General features: G+C 38.0%; 1 protein-coding gene across 1 annotated transcript in view; it reads left to right on the forward strand.

Annotated features, from left to right (window-relative positions):
• The first annotated feature begins 2,881 nt into the window (after positions 1 to 2,881).
• Positions 2,882 to 15,161, forward strand: part of LOC128057592 (ATP-binding cassette sub-family C member 4-like) — a 194,550-nt gene continuing 182,270 nt past the window's right edge. The window contains 1 exon segment of the mRNA XM_052650041.1: positions 2,882 to 3,109. Coding sequence (XP_052506001.1) covers positions 2,882 to 3,109 — 228 coding nt within the window.

Raw genomic sequence — 15,161 nt, forward strand, 5'->3', positions numbered from 1 at the left:
GCATCCACTTACAGGCATTTTTTTTTCAATAAATATATACTGCAATTCTATGTGATTCAAAGTTGGTTGAATCTATGGATACAGAGGATACCTATAAAATTATACACAGATTTTTGACTGTTCAGAGGATCAGAGCCCCTAAACCCCACATTGATCAAAGGTCAACTGATATAAAGTATTCATCTGTTGCATCTCTAATTTGAAATAACTTGATGTTCTTTGCTGGAGGCTCAAAGGATTCTTTCTCTGTTTTGAAAGTCCTTAATTTTTTCCTAGGAAATCAAATACTCTTGATCTTGACATTCACATGTTTTATTTCCAGAAGTTTACATGAATTATATCTTTGAATTTGTTTTATTTGATTGGATTCTCATCTTTACAAATATTTATAGTGTGTATTAACCTGTCCTTTGCCTGTTTTATAGAGCTATTATAGCCTTAATACTTTTAAAGTTTATATTAATGTATAATCATTTGGCTTGTTTTCTCAGCCCTGTCCTCCAGGTCTCACAGTGGTTTTTTTCAGCCGTGTCTAATTTTCTTTGTGTTGCCTTTTAGAACGATCATTTCTTTAATGTTTTCATTTGTCTCTTCCATTTCACTATTGGCCTCTATCAACTCATGTTTCATCATCATCTGTTGCTTTGTCATGTTTTCCTGTACTTTCAGATGTCTATTGTATGCAGGTTGACTGTTCTGCTACATTTTCTTTGAATGAATTGCATTATATTTTTTTTCTAATTTTCCTCTGTCAGTGAGTATTTTTCATCCATCATATTCTCAACTTTTTCCTTTTCCTCGTTTTTTGCTTGTGTATTTTACAAACTCTATACTACTGTGTTATTATTATTCCTACTAACCTTTAGATTTTTTCTAGATCGTGTATTTATAAGATAGTTGTGGCTAGAGTATCATTTCAGGCTAAAAGGGAATTCTCTCTGCTTAACACAGAAGCTCTTCATGGCCTGGGGTGGTGATGGGGAGTGTGTGTGTGTGTGTGTGTGTGTGTGTGTGTATGTGAGTGTGTATGCGTGCGTGTGTGTAGGAGAGTTAGAAACTGAGAATAAATATTCATTTACCCTGTGCTCCTCCTTAGCCTTCAGAGATGAGCAATCAATGCTGCTTGCATTTCAGAATCTCCTCCTAGCATGCCACCAGTGTAGATGCTTCGGGGAAAAATAGTGATTCTATATGATTCCTCATTGACACCTTAGAATTCACCCCTTAGTTGGAGACCTGTGTTCTCCCATGATTGCTGAGGTCTGTCTTCTTAAGTATCCTCTCTCTGTCTTGCCACAGCCAGTTGAATTTGGTTGCATAAGGCAGCCCATCCAGATATTTATGTCATTTGGGATTTCCTATGACTTCTGATTTCATCAAAGATTGGGGTTTTTTTTTTTATATCTCCCAATATCCTTTCTATTTAGGGTGATTTCTGAAAGGATAAAGGGAGAGAAAAATTCATTAGTCCATTAAGTTGAGAGCACAAATCCTCTCTAAACTCTACAGCACTCTTTAACTTTGGTAATATGCCTGCCAGTATGTACACAGTTATACCTGATTTAAAAATGAGAAGTTTGAGGGTTACTGGGATTGAACTTGGGCCATGCTCTTCAGGGAGGGTGAATGCATAGTCTGCAGCCAGAGTTTTACATATTTTGAACTATCCAGGCTGGACTTTTATCCATGCAGGGGAGTTTTATTGCTCTGTTGCTTTTAGTAAGATCTAATTCTGTCATGATGGCTTTATATACTAGCTGCTGTTTATACAATAGATTGTTTCAACCTACACTGGAGGAGCTATAATGAACAAACTGAAGAGAAAGAACGAGAACAGGTATAGAAATCCAACGCTCACTGTTTTTGTTTTTATTTTTATTTATTTATTTATTTGCTCTGCCTGTCCTGAATTTGAACATTTTTGGCATTGTGTCTTTTAATCTTCACAACTTTCTGAGCTGGCCTTGTTATCCCTCAGATGGAATAACTGAGGCAGAAGAATCTAAGTAACTTCTCAAAGTTACAGGTTACAAAGAGTTAATAATCTTTTAAACAACTTTCTGCCACACTGATTACTATGTTCACTGGGTTAAATGTGTCTTAACTATGACTCTGGGCTTCTTAAAGGATAAAATCAGAAAAGTCACAAAGAAACTCCCATATAATTTGTTTTCTTCATGTAAGCCATGTGATGCTGCTACTTTCCTGGACTGAGGGGCCGTGTCTTTCAGCAGCATCATAATCACATCAACACTTAGCTCAGCATGTTTTCAACCTGCAGTTTGTAGTATCACTTAGTTCCTATGAGACAGGTCATTGTATCACTTCACAATGAGGCAGCTGGTGTAGAGAGTAAGAGATTCTCCCAAGGTCAGCAGTATCCCACGGGAGAGAGGTGAGCCTCTCTATCCCAGGCTCAGCCCATCTTCAAGGACTCTGCTAGCAAGCATTCAGTCATCTCAACTCCCTTCATAACCCACCCTGAGAAAAGATGCCTTCTCTCAGTTGTGTTGTTAGCCAGAGTGTGGTCTACACCAGGGTAACAGGTGAGAGACAGAGAGGTCAGCTTCCTTATACACAGGAAGCTTGTTTTTAGTATTCAGTTTCAAGTCGATAATGAAATGAAGACCATTTTGGTTCAAAGTTGCCAATAATAACATTTTCTTTTTAAAAATTATGTTGAGAAGACTTTTGGGGAAAGAAAACAGGTGATTTGCAGAGGACTGTCAAGCATAGAAAGTAGAATGCATTTCCTTTTGTTCTTTGCTCTTTTTAGTTTCCTCAAGAGAGTACAGTAAGCGCCCTACCTACTGACCTTTAAGTTGCAAGCTCTGAAAGATGCAAGCGTGCATTCACACCAAACAGATTCATGACACCGGAAATGGAAAGAGGAGTTTCTCTATTTAAGGAGGCATTGTTAGTTTTCAAGGCACAGGACTCAAATGTAGAACAATACACAAAGGTTGCAGCAGCCGTTGAGAATGCAATCCAGTGCTACCAAGTCATCTATGAGAAGGAAAAAGGAGATACTGCCCAGACAACACTGGATCGTATGACAGTAGATGAAATTGAATCAAGCAAGGAGTCAGAATCTGTGTCATCAATGTCAGTGAGTGACATTTTAGCTTGTGTTCCGTCTTCTATAGCTGATGATCCTTCAGCTCCACCATCTCCCACCTCCTGTCAGTAACTCTTCTTGCCTGTTCACTCTGTGCCAGCCCCGTATGCCACCTCTTGTACTATACTTCTGTACTTTTTGAGGTATTGTGGCATAAAATTAAACACTTTTTAAAATTTTGTGTTTGTTTTTTACATATTATTTGTGTGGGGAAAAAGTATTTTAAATGTATTACAGTACAGTAGTATGTAGCCAATTGTCTTAGTTGGATACCTAGGCTATCTTTGCTGGACTTATTTACAAATGCATTCTCAGAATGGAGCTCAATCTATATAGGGGACATAGTGTTTTTGTTGTTGTTGTTGTTGTTGTTGTTTTAGATTCTGCCTATAAACAATATATATTTTTCTTTCTCTCTCTAGATTATTTCACTTAGTGATAATCTCTAGGTCCATCCATGCTGCTGCAAATAGCATTATTTCATTCTTTTTTTGGCTGAATAATACTCTACATCTTCATTATTGATTCATCTGTCAATGGACATTTAGGTTCTTCCATGTCTTGGCTATTGTAAATTTTGTCGCTGTGAACATTAGGGTGCATGTATCTTTTCATATTATGATTTTCTCTGGATATATGCCCAAGATTAAAATTGTTGGATCATATAGTAGCTGTATTTTTAGTTTTTTAAGGAATGTCCATACTGTTTTCAATAGTGGTTGCACCAATTTACATTCCCACCAACAAAGTAAGAGGGTTCTGTTCTCTCTACGTCTTCTCCAGCATTTATTATTTGTAGACATTTTGATATGATGGTCATTCTGGCCAATGTGAGGTGCTATCTCATTATAATTTTGATTTGCATTTGAGCATTTTTTCATGTGCCTTTTGGCTATCTGTATGTCTTCTTTAGAGAAATGTCTTTTATCCTTATTGCACTTTAACTTGGATACCTCCTTTTGCAGGGCAGACCCCACGAGCCCCATGATTGGCAGAAGGACACCTTGGCCAGATTCTGACAAATTTTCCCTGTGGCCAACTCATAGGGGTGGGGTCAGGCCAGATTATGAGGAGAGCTAATGAAAGTCTATATTTCTGTTTTTCCATCAGTACCATACTGCTTTGGTTACTGTAGCTTTGAAATATAGTCTGAAGTCAGGGAGCCTGATTCTTCCAGCTCCATTTTTCTTTCTCAATATTGCTTTGACTAATCAAGGTGTTTTGTGTTTCCATCAAAATTTTTTAAATTTTGTTACTTTTCTGTGAAAAACGCCATTGGTAATTTGATAAGGATTGCATTGAATCTGTAGATTGAGTAATCAACACATGTACATAATAGAATTAAAAACATAAATAAGCAAATGGGACCCAATTAAACTTAAAAGTTTTTGGATGGCAAAGGAAACCATAAAAAAAAAAAATGAAAAACTGACAGAATGGGAGAAAATATTTGCAAACAATGCAACTAACAAGGAATTAATCTCCAAAATATATAAACAGCTCCTACAGGTCAGTTAAAAAAAAACAACAACAACACCCAAAAAAATGGGAAAAAGAGCTAAACAGACTGTCCGAGCAATTTCTTTTATACTTATGGTATCATAAATTGTTCCTTGTGTTAGGCTCACCAGGGATCCTACAAGAGTGACAAGTCCTGCTATTACCAGTCTAGTCCCCTTCCTGACTAGATGAATGGCCCCTTTAGTTCAGAGGTGGACTGAGTGTAATTAAAATCTGAATGTAACCTGGATCAGGTTGTGAACCACCTATAGCCCAGTTTCCCCTCGTAAAGTTTTCTTGGAAACAGTTAATGGCCCAACATGGGTGGCCCTTGCCATAAGATCCCTAAGGAACAAACATCCCTCAGGGGTGCACACACATTGTCGTATGTGTTAGTCAAATCCTTGCTTTCTAGGGGCCCAAGCAATGGTACTGGGTAATAGAAAATCCAGTCCCAAACTTAGAATGATAAAATCTTCACTGGACCCTCTGGCCCAGGAGACATTTGACTACTGCAAAGCTCTTGATTACCTGCTGGCTTGGGTCACGTTTAAGCTAATGGTTTGTGACCTTCCATCCAGGGGCGAGGTGGCTGCTGTTTATTATGAAGCTTGTCACTTCACACCTCTGCACTTCCTGATGCTTGATATCATAGGCACTAGTCACTGACTGATAAGACCATCCTAGACAGCATATATGCAGAGTACATCATGAGAAACACTGGGCTGGAAGAAGCACAGGCTGGAATCAAGATTGCTGGGAGAAATATCAATAACCTCAGATATGCAGATGACACTTTATGGCAGAAAGTGAAGAAGAACTAAAGAGCCTCTTGATGGAAGTGAAAGAGAAGAGTGAAAGAGTTGGCTTAAAGCTGAACATTCAGAAAACTAAGATCATGGGATCTGGTCCCATCACTTCATGGAAAATAGATCAGGAAACAGTGGCTGACTTTATTTTTTGAGACTCCAAAATCTCTGCAGATGATGATTGCAGCCATGAAATTAAAAGACACTTACTCCTTGGAAGGAAGGTTATGACCAATCTAGACAGCATATTAAAAAGCAGAGACATTACTTTGTCAACAAAGGTCTGTCTAGTTAAGGCTGTGGTTTTCTAGTGGTAACATATGGATGTGAGAGTTGGACTGTGAAGAAAGCTGAACCCTGAAGAATTGATGCTTTTGAACTGTGGTGTTGGAGAAGACTCTTGAGAGTTCCTTGGACTGAAAGGAGATCCAACCAGTCCATCCTAAAGGAGATCAGTCCTGGGTGTTCATACTTTGACCACCTGATGCGAAGAGCTGACTCAACTGAAAAGACCCTGATGCTGGGAAAGATTGAGGGCAGAAGGGGACGACTGAGGATGAGATGGCTGGATGGCATCACTGACTCGATGGACGTGAGTCTGAGTGAACTCCGGGAGTTGGTGATGGACAGGGAGACCTGGCACGGGGCTGCAAAGAGTCCGACACAACTGAGCGACTGAACTGAACTGAACTGATTGGATAATATTCACTAAATTGTAATGAGGAAGTCTAATTAAAAACTAATTAAAAATTAAAAACTAAGTATCACAATGACTTTCAATATTTTCATGCCTAAATCTCATAGTGATATTTATGGAAAATTCTTCATGTTGTTTATTAAACCCTCACTGATACCAACGTTTTATTTACAGGTGAACTTCAGTGACTGGATCTATAAACTTAGATTAAGAAGAAAAGCATATATTTGAGAAAGGGAATAATTTTAACAGATCTATCTAATTATATTCGATATAATTGTGTTAACTAAAGAAATATGTAAATGAAATCCACACAAATGCAAACTCTTTCACTATATTCTATAGATAAGAATGTTTTTAATTGTATTAAAGAAAATCTTAGGGTGTTTGATAAAATCTTGAAAATCTACATTGTTTTAATTCTACAAGAGAATTTTTTGCTATTCATTCAAGCTATTTAAAAAAATTTTTAAAGTTTTAATGGAAGCATAATTGCTTACAGAATTGTGTTGGTTTCTGCCAAACATCAACATGTATCAGGCATAGGTATACACCTGGCGAAGGAGATACCATGATCAAGCTATTTTTAATACAATATTTCCTTTTATCTTTAATATACAGTGTAACACTTTTAATAACCACCTGATTTTTTATTCATACGTTAAAAAGTTTTATTGAACTTTAACTGACCTGAAACACTGTTAGTTCCAGATGTAGAAAATAGTGATTTGTATTTCTATACATTACAAAATGATCCCCATGATCAGTCTAGTTACCGTACAAAGTTATTAAAATATTATTGACTGTTTCGGAGAAGGCAATGGCACCCCACTCCAGTACTCTTGCCTGGAAAATCCATGGGCAGAGGAGCCTGGTAGGCTGCAGTCCATGGGGTCGCTAAGAGTTGGGCACAACTGAGCGACTTCACTTGGACTTTTCACCTTCATGCATTGGAGAAGGAAATGGCAACCCACTCCAGTGTTCTTGCCTGGAGAATCCCAGGGACGGGGGAGCCTGGTGGGCTGACATCTATGGGGTCGCACAGAGTCGGACACGACTGAAGCGACTTAGCAGCAGCAGCAGCAACAGCAGCAGCAGCAGCAGTAGCAGCAACAGCAGCAGCATTGACTGTTTTCCCGTGCTACACACTTCCTCCTCCAGACTCGTTCATTTTGTAACTGGAAGTTTACTTCTTTTAAACAAACTTTTTATTTTGTATTGGGTTATAGCTAATTAACAATGTTACAGTAGTTTGAGGTGAACAGGAAAGGGACTCAGCCATGCATATACATGTATCCATTCTCCCCCAAACTCTCTCCCATCCAGGCTGCCACATAACATTGAGAAGAGTTCCATGTGCTATACAGCAGGTCCTTGCTGGTTATCCATTTTGAATATAGCAGTGTGTACATGTCTATCCCAAACTCTGTAGCTATTCCTTTCTTCCTTCCTTCCCCCTGGCAACCATAAGTTCATTCTCTAAGTCTGTGAGTCTCTTTCTGTTTTGTAAAGAAGTTCCTTTGTATGATTTTTTTAGATTCCACATATAAGGGTTGTCATACCATATTTCTCCTCTATTTGACTTACTTCACTCAGTATGATGCCCTCTAAGTCCATCCATATTGCTGCAAATAGCATTATTTCATTATTTTTAATTACTGAGTAATATTCCATTATATATATATGTTCCACACCTTTACCCACTCCTCATTCAATGGGCATTTATGTTGCTTGCATGTCTTGGCTATTGTAAACAGTGCTGCAATGAACACTGGGATTCATGTATCCTTTCAGAGCATGTTTTTCTCTAGATATATGCCCAGGAATGGTATTGAAGGGTCATATGGTAGCTATATTTTTAGTTTTTTGTGGAAACTTCATACTTTTCTCCATAGTGGCTGTACCAATTAACATTCCCACCAGTGGTGTAGAAGAGTTTCTTTCTCTCCACACCCTCTCTAGCATGTATTTTTTTGTGGATTTTTTGATGATAGCTATTCTGCCTGGTGTAAGGTGATGTCTCATTGTAGCTTTGATTTGCATTTCTCCAATAACTGGCAGCATTGAACATCTTTTCATGTGCCTCTTGTGTATCTGTATGTCTTCTTTGGAGAAATGTCTGCTTAGGTCTTCTGCCCATTTTTTGATTGGGTTGTTTGTTTTGATGCTGTTGAGCATTATGAGCTGTTTGTAGATTTTGAAGACTAATCTCTTGTTGGTCACATCATTTGCAAATCTTCTCCCAATCTGTGGATTGGCTTTTTGCTTTGTTTGTTTCCTTTGATGAACAAAAACTGTGGAGTTTAAGTTGGTCCAATTGTTTATTTTTATTTCCATTATTCTGGGAGACAAATTGAAAAAGATACTGCTGCAATTTATGTCAGAGACTATTCAGCCTATGCTTTTCTCTAAGAGGAAAGTGTCTGGTCTCACATTTACGTCTTTAGTCTATTTTGAGGTTATTTTTATGTATAATGTTAAAGAATGATTTAACTTTTTTTTTTTCTTTTCATATAGCTGTCCAGTTTTCCCAGGACCATTTTCTGAAGAGACTATCTTTCCAAACTTGCATAGTCTTGCCTCCTTTGTCATAGATTAATTAATCATTGGTGCATGGGCTTATTTCTGGGTTTTCTATCCTTTTCCATCAATCAATATTTCTGTTTTTTTGCCAGCACCATACTGTTTTGAAGACTGTAACTTTTTAGTATAGTCTGAAGTCAGGGAGCCTGTTTCCTCCAGTTCTATTTTTCATTCTCAAGGTCTTCTATATCTCCACACAAATTTTGATATTTTTTGTTCTAGTTCTATGAAAAATGCTGTTAGTAATTTCAAAGGGATTGTGTTGCATTTGTAGATTGCCTTGGGTAGTATAGTCATTTTGACAACTTTGATTCTTCCATCGCACAAACATGATATGTCTTTCTATCTGTTTGTATCTTATTTGATTTCTTTCATTAGCAACTTATAGTTTTCAGAGTGCAGGTCTTTTTATCTCCTTTGGTAGGTTTATACCTAGGTATTTTATTCTTTTTGATGTGATGGTAAATGGAATTGTTTTTTGAATTTGTTTCATATCTTTCATTGTTAGTGTATATAAATGCAACAGATTTCTATGTATTAATTTTGTAACCTTCAACTTAACTAAATTCATTGGTAGTTCTAGTAGTTTTTGATAGCATGCTCAGGATCTTCTATGTATAGTATCATGTCATCTGCAAATAGTCACCATTTAACTTCTTTTCCTATCTGAATTCCTTTTACTTCTTTTTCTTCTCTGATTACTATGACTTCCAATTACTATGTTAAATGAAAGTGATAAGAGTGGAAATCCTTGTCTTGTTCCTGATCTTAGAGGAAATGCTTTCAGCTTTTCACTGTTGAGTATGATGTTAGCTGTAAGTTTGTGGTATATGGCCTTTATTATGTTGAGTTACCTCCCCTCTATGCCCACTTTCTGGAGAGTTTTATTCTTTAATCATAAGTGGATGCTGAAATTTGTCAAAAGCTTTTTCTACATCTATAAAGATGATCATATGGTGTTTCAGTCTTCAGTTTGTTGATGTGGTGCATCATGTTGATTTGTGGATATTGAAAAATCCATGCATCACTGGTTTGAATCTTACTTGATCATGGTGTTCAGACAGTTCAGTTGCTTAGTAGTATCCAGCTCTTTCGACCCCATAGACTGAAGCATGCCAGGCTTCCCTGTCCTTTACCAACTCCCAGAGCTTGCTCAAACTCATGTCCATTGAGTCAGTGATGCCATCCAAACATCTCATCCTTTGTCGTCCCTTTCTCCTCCTGCCTTCAATCTTTCCCAGCATCAGGGTCTTTTCAAATGAGTCAGTTCTTCGCCTCAAGTGGCCAAAGTATTGGAGTTTCAGCTTCAGCATCAGTCCTTCCAATGAATATTTAGGACTGATTTCCTGTAGGATGGACTGGTTGGATCTCCTTGCAGTCCAAGGGACTCTCAAGAGTCTTTTCCAGCACCACAGTTCAAAAGCATAAATTCTTTGGCACACAGCTTTCTTTATAGTCCAACTGACATCCATACATGACTACTGGAAACACCATTGACTAGATGGACCTTTGTTGACAAAGTAATGTCTCTGCTTTTAATATGCTGTCTAAGTTGGCCATGGCTTTTCTTTCAAGGAGCATACATCTTTTAATTTCATGGCTGCACACCATCTGCAGTGATTTTGGAGCCCAAATAAATAAAGTCTCTCATTGTTTCTATTTTTCCCCCATCTGTTTGCCATGAAGTGATGGGACCAAATGCCATGATCTTAGTTTTCTGAATGTTCAGTTTTAAGTCAACATTTTCACTCTTCTCTTTTCCTTTCATCAACGGGTTCTTTAGTTCTTCTTTGCTTTCTGCCATAAGGGTGGTATTATCTGCATATCTGAGATTATTGAAGTTTCTCCCGGCAATCTTGATTCCAGCTGTGCTTCATCCAGCCCAGTATTTTGCATAATGTTATCTGCATATAAGTTGAATAAGTAGGGTGACAATATACAACCTTGACATCCTCCTTTCCTGATTTGGAACCCGTCTGTTGTTCCATGGCCAGTTCTAACTGTTGCTTCTTGACCTGCATACAGATTTCTCAGAGTATGATCTCATGGTTTAAGATCATGGTATATGATTTTTTAAATGTATTTTCTGAAGTGTTGTTGGATTTGGATTGCTAGTGTTGAGGATTTTCACATCTATGTTCATCAATGATATTGGCCTGTAATTTTCTTTTTTTGTGGTATCTTTGTTTCATTTTCGTATCAGGGTGATACATTATAGAATCAGTTTAAAGGTTTTCCTTCCTCTGCAATTTTTTGGAACAAGTTCCAAAGAATAGGTGTTAACTCTTCTCTGAATTGCTAGAATTTACCTGTGAACCCATTAGGTCCCAGACTTTTGTATTTTGGGGGGGAGGGTGCTTAAATCACAAATTTAGTGTTGTGATTGGTCTCTTAATATTTTCTTTTTCTATTTCTGGTTCAGTCTTGAGAGACTATACCTTTCAAAAAATTGTCCCTTTCTTTCAGGTTGTCCATTTTATTAGCATACAGTTGCTTTTAGTAGTCTTACGATTCTTTGTATTTCTGTGGTATCAGTTGTAACTTCTCCTTTTTCATTTCTAATTTTATTCGAGTCCTCCTTTTTTGATGAGTCTAGCTAAAAGTTTATCAATCTTGTCTGTTTTTTCACAGAATCAGCTTTTGGTTTCATTGATGTTTGTGATTATTTTCTTTGCCTCTATTTCATTTATTTCTGCTCTGATCTTTATGATTTCTTTCCTTCTACTAACTTTCAGTTCAGTTCAGTTCAGTCGCTCAGTCGTGTCCAACTCTGCGACCCCATGAATCGCAGCATACCAGGCCTCCCTGTCCATCACCAACTCCCGGAGTTCACTCAGACTAACGACCATCGAGTCAGTGATTTTGTTTATTCTTTTTGCTCTAGTTGTTTTAGGTGTAAGTTAGATTGCTTGTTTGAGATTTTTCTTGTTTCTTGAGGTAAGATTGTATTGCTATAAACTTCCCTCTTAGAACTGCTTTTGTTGCATCCCATACATTTTGGACCATTGTGCTTTTGTTTTCATTTGTCTCTCTCTCTTTTTTTTTTTTTTTTAATTTCCCCTTTGATTTCCTTCAGTTATTCATTTGTTGTTTAGTGGCCTATTGTTTAGCTGCCACATGTTTTTATTTTTTAGTTTTTCTTGTAGTTTATTTCTTATCTCATAGCATTGAGATCAGAAAATATGCTTGATATTATTTCAGTTTTCTAAAATTTAGCAAGGCTCTCCTTGTGACTTTGTATGTGGTAGTAAGACCTGATTGATGTGCTCGGTTATCTTACATTGAGAAATCCCATGAAATTATTCTAAACACTTTATTCTGGTCTCAACTAGTGTAAGAGGAGTAAGGATTTCAGATGTATTTACAAACAGTTGCTACAGATACATCAGTGTCAAGTGTAAAGGGCTCTTTATAAACTTGATTCTCAATATCTCTTTACTTTATACTGTTTGCTTTAAAAAAATCCTCACTTAGCTGTATATTATACTTGAAATTTCATAAGAGAGTAGATCTTAAGTGTTCCCACCACACAGACAAAATAGGATAACTATCACCTCTTCTTACAGAAACACCAAAATCACAGCTAACTGCTGAACAATCATTAACAAAAAAATGCTGCTGCTGCTGCTAAGTCACTTCAGTCACGTCCAACTTTGTGCGACACTGTAGATGACAGCGCACCAGGCTCTGTCACCTCTGGGATTCTCCAGGCAAGAACACTGGAGTGGGTTGCCATTTCCTTCTCCAATGCATGAAAGTGAAAAATGAAAGTGAAGTCGCTCAGTCATATCTGACTCTTAGTGACCCCATGGACTGCATGGACTGCAGCCTACCAGGCTCCTCTGTCCAAAGAGACTACCAAAAAAGATACCTTACATCTAAAGACAAAGAAGCCACAACAAAACAGTAAGAGGAGCACAGTCTCAATAAAATCAAATCCCATACCTGCTGGGTGGGTAACCCACAAACTGAAAAATAATTATACCACAGAAGTTCTCCCATAGGAGTGAAAATACTGAGTCCCAGGTAGGTTTCTAGTCTGGGGAGTTGGCAATGGGAGGAGGAGCTTCCAGAGAATCTGGCTTTGAAGCCCAGTGGGGTTTGATTGCAGGAATTCCACAAGACTGCATACAAGGCCTTGTAAACACTAGGACCCTTGGGAAAAAGGAGTGACCTCATAAGATCCTGGGTCAGACCTACTGGCTGCTTTTAGAGGGCCTCCTGTGGAGACGGGGTGTGGCTTGGTTGGGACAAAGACACTGGCAGTGATAGTTCTGGGGAATACTCACTGATGTGAGACCCCCTGAGGCTGCCATTTTCTTACCAAGACCTAGCCCTACCCAACAGTCCATGGGCTCCAGTGCTGGAACACCTCAGGCTGAATAATCAACAGTGTCAACATGTAGGAACACAGCCCTACCCATCAGCAAACAGGCAGCTTAAAGTCTTCCTGAGCACAAAGTTGCCCACTAACCACACCCACTGGCATGGCCAGCCCACAAGAGGAACAAGTCTCAGCTCCACACGCTAGTGGACAAGAACCAGTCCTAGACTAATGAAGCTCTTAAACAGCCTCATCCACCTGGGGAAGACAGCAGAAACAAGAAGTACAGTTCTGCAGCCTCTGGAATGAAAACCACAATCACAGAAAATCAGACTAAATGAGATGGCAGAATAATAAGTCCCAGATAAATAAAGAAGTAAAACCCCAGAAGAATAGCTAAGAAAAGTAGAGATAGGCAATTTACTTGAAAAAGAATTTGGAGTAATGATAGTAAAGGTGATCCATGACCTTGGAAAAAGAATGGAGGCACAGATCAAGAAAATAAAGAAATGTTTAACAAAGAGCTAGAATAATTAAAAAGCAGAGATGAACAATACAAAATCTGAAAAATTCACTAGAAGGAATATATAGCAGAATGTTAGGCAGAAGAAAAGTGAGTTGGAGACAGAGTGGTGGAAATCACTGCCATGGATTAGAAGGAAGGAAAAAGAATGAAAAGAAAGGAAGATAGTCTGAGACCTAGGAACAACATTAAATACACCAACATTTGCATTTCTGGGGTCCCAGCAGAAGAATAGAGAGAGACAGAACCTGAGAAAATATTTGAAGAGATAATAGCTGAAAATTTCCCTAACATAGGCAAGGAAACAATCACCTAAGTCCAAGAAGCACCGAGTCTTGGGCTGAATAAAGTCAAGGAGGAATATACTAAAACACATAATAATAAAATTGACAAAAATTAAAGAAAAAGAAAAAATAGCAACAAAGAACAAGAAAAAAATGCAGCCAGAGAAAAGCAACAAGTAACATACAAGGAAATTCACATAAGATTATCAGCTGATTTCTCAGCAGAAATTGTAGGCCAGATGGGTGTGGCTTGACATATTTAAAGTGATGAAAGGGAAGAATCTACAACCAAGAATATTCTACCTGACGATGCTCTCATTCAGATTTGACAGAGAAATCAATAGCCTTATAGATAAGCAAAAGCTAAGAGAATTCAGCACCACCAGACCAGCTTTCCAACAAACACTAAACAAACTTCTCTAGGAGAGAAAGAAAAGGCCACATCTTGAAACAAGAAAATTACAAATGGAGAAGCTCGCCAGTAAAGGCAAACATTCAATAATGGTAGGAAATAATCCACACACAAATATGATACCAAAACAGCATGGTAAAACCAAACAATTAAAATGGAAAACATTGCTTCTTTTGCCTACTTATCTAGATCTGTTTCTTGGGAGTACTTTTCTTAGCAAAGTGAGAGATGTCTCCTCATTTTCCTTGAGCTGAGACTTGTAGTCTGGTGGGGTGTGTCCTGGGGCCTGGCTTCTCACTATCTGTATTTGGCTATAGTATCTGAGCCAGTTTCCTCTTAGGTGATGTGGAAATGGCAGAGGTACTCCTACACTCTAGTCAGGGGTCTTCCTTGTCATTCATCAGCTTCTTTGTTATTTTATTGTACCTTTTACCATTTAGGAGATGAATATTCAGATTTTCACACAAATTAGCTAGATGTTTGTCTTCCAGATAATGCTTAGCTCTCATAAACACAGAGAAAGGAAATTTCTCTGGAACTGCAGTGTGAAAATCTTTTAAGTTAGATTTGAGGTGATGGTTCAGTTAAAGCTCTCTCTCTGCTGCAGAGATGAGAAGGTTTACCTAGATGAATATAAACATCTCCCAAAGCCATTAATTTGCTGGTTTGATTAGGCTAAGAGAATTGTCCTTTTACTAAGTCAGGTATTGTTGGGATTAAACCATAGACATAACCTGAAATTTCAGAAACATGAGAAAGAACAGTTTCTTTGTGCACAATCTTACATCTAGAATCCTTCTGAGATGAAGAAATAAGATACTCATTTACAGGTTACAGGTGGGCTGATTCCTTAGGGCAAAAGCTGATGATGCCAAGCAGCTCTGAAAGGCTCCTCTGAATGCTTGTGGTTC

The sequence above is a fragment of the Budorcas taxicolor genome, chromosome 12 (genome assembly GCF_023091745.1).
Source record: "Budorcas taxicolor isolate Tak-1 chromosome 12, Takin1.1, whole genome shotgun sequence".
Taxonomy (NCBI): Eukaryota; Metazoa; Chordata; class Mammalia; order Artiodactyla; family Bovidae; genus Budorcas; species Budorcas taxicolor.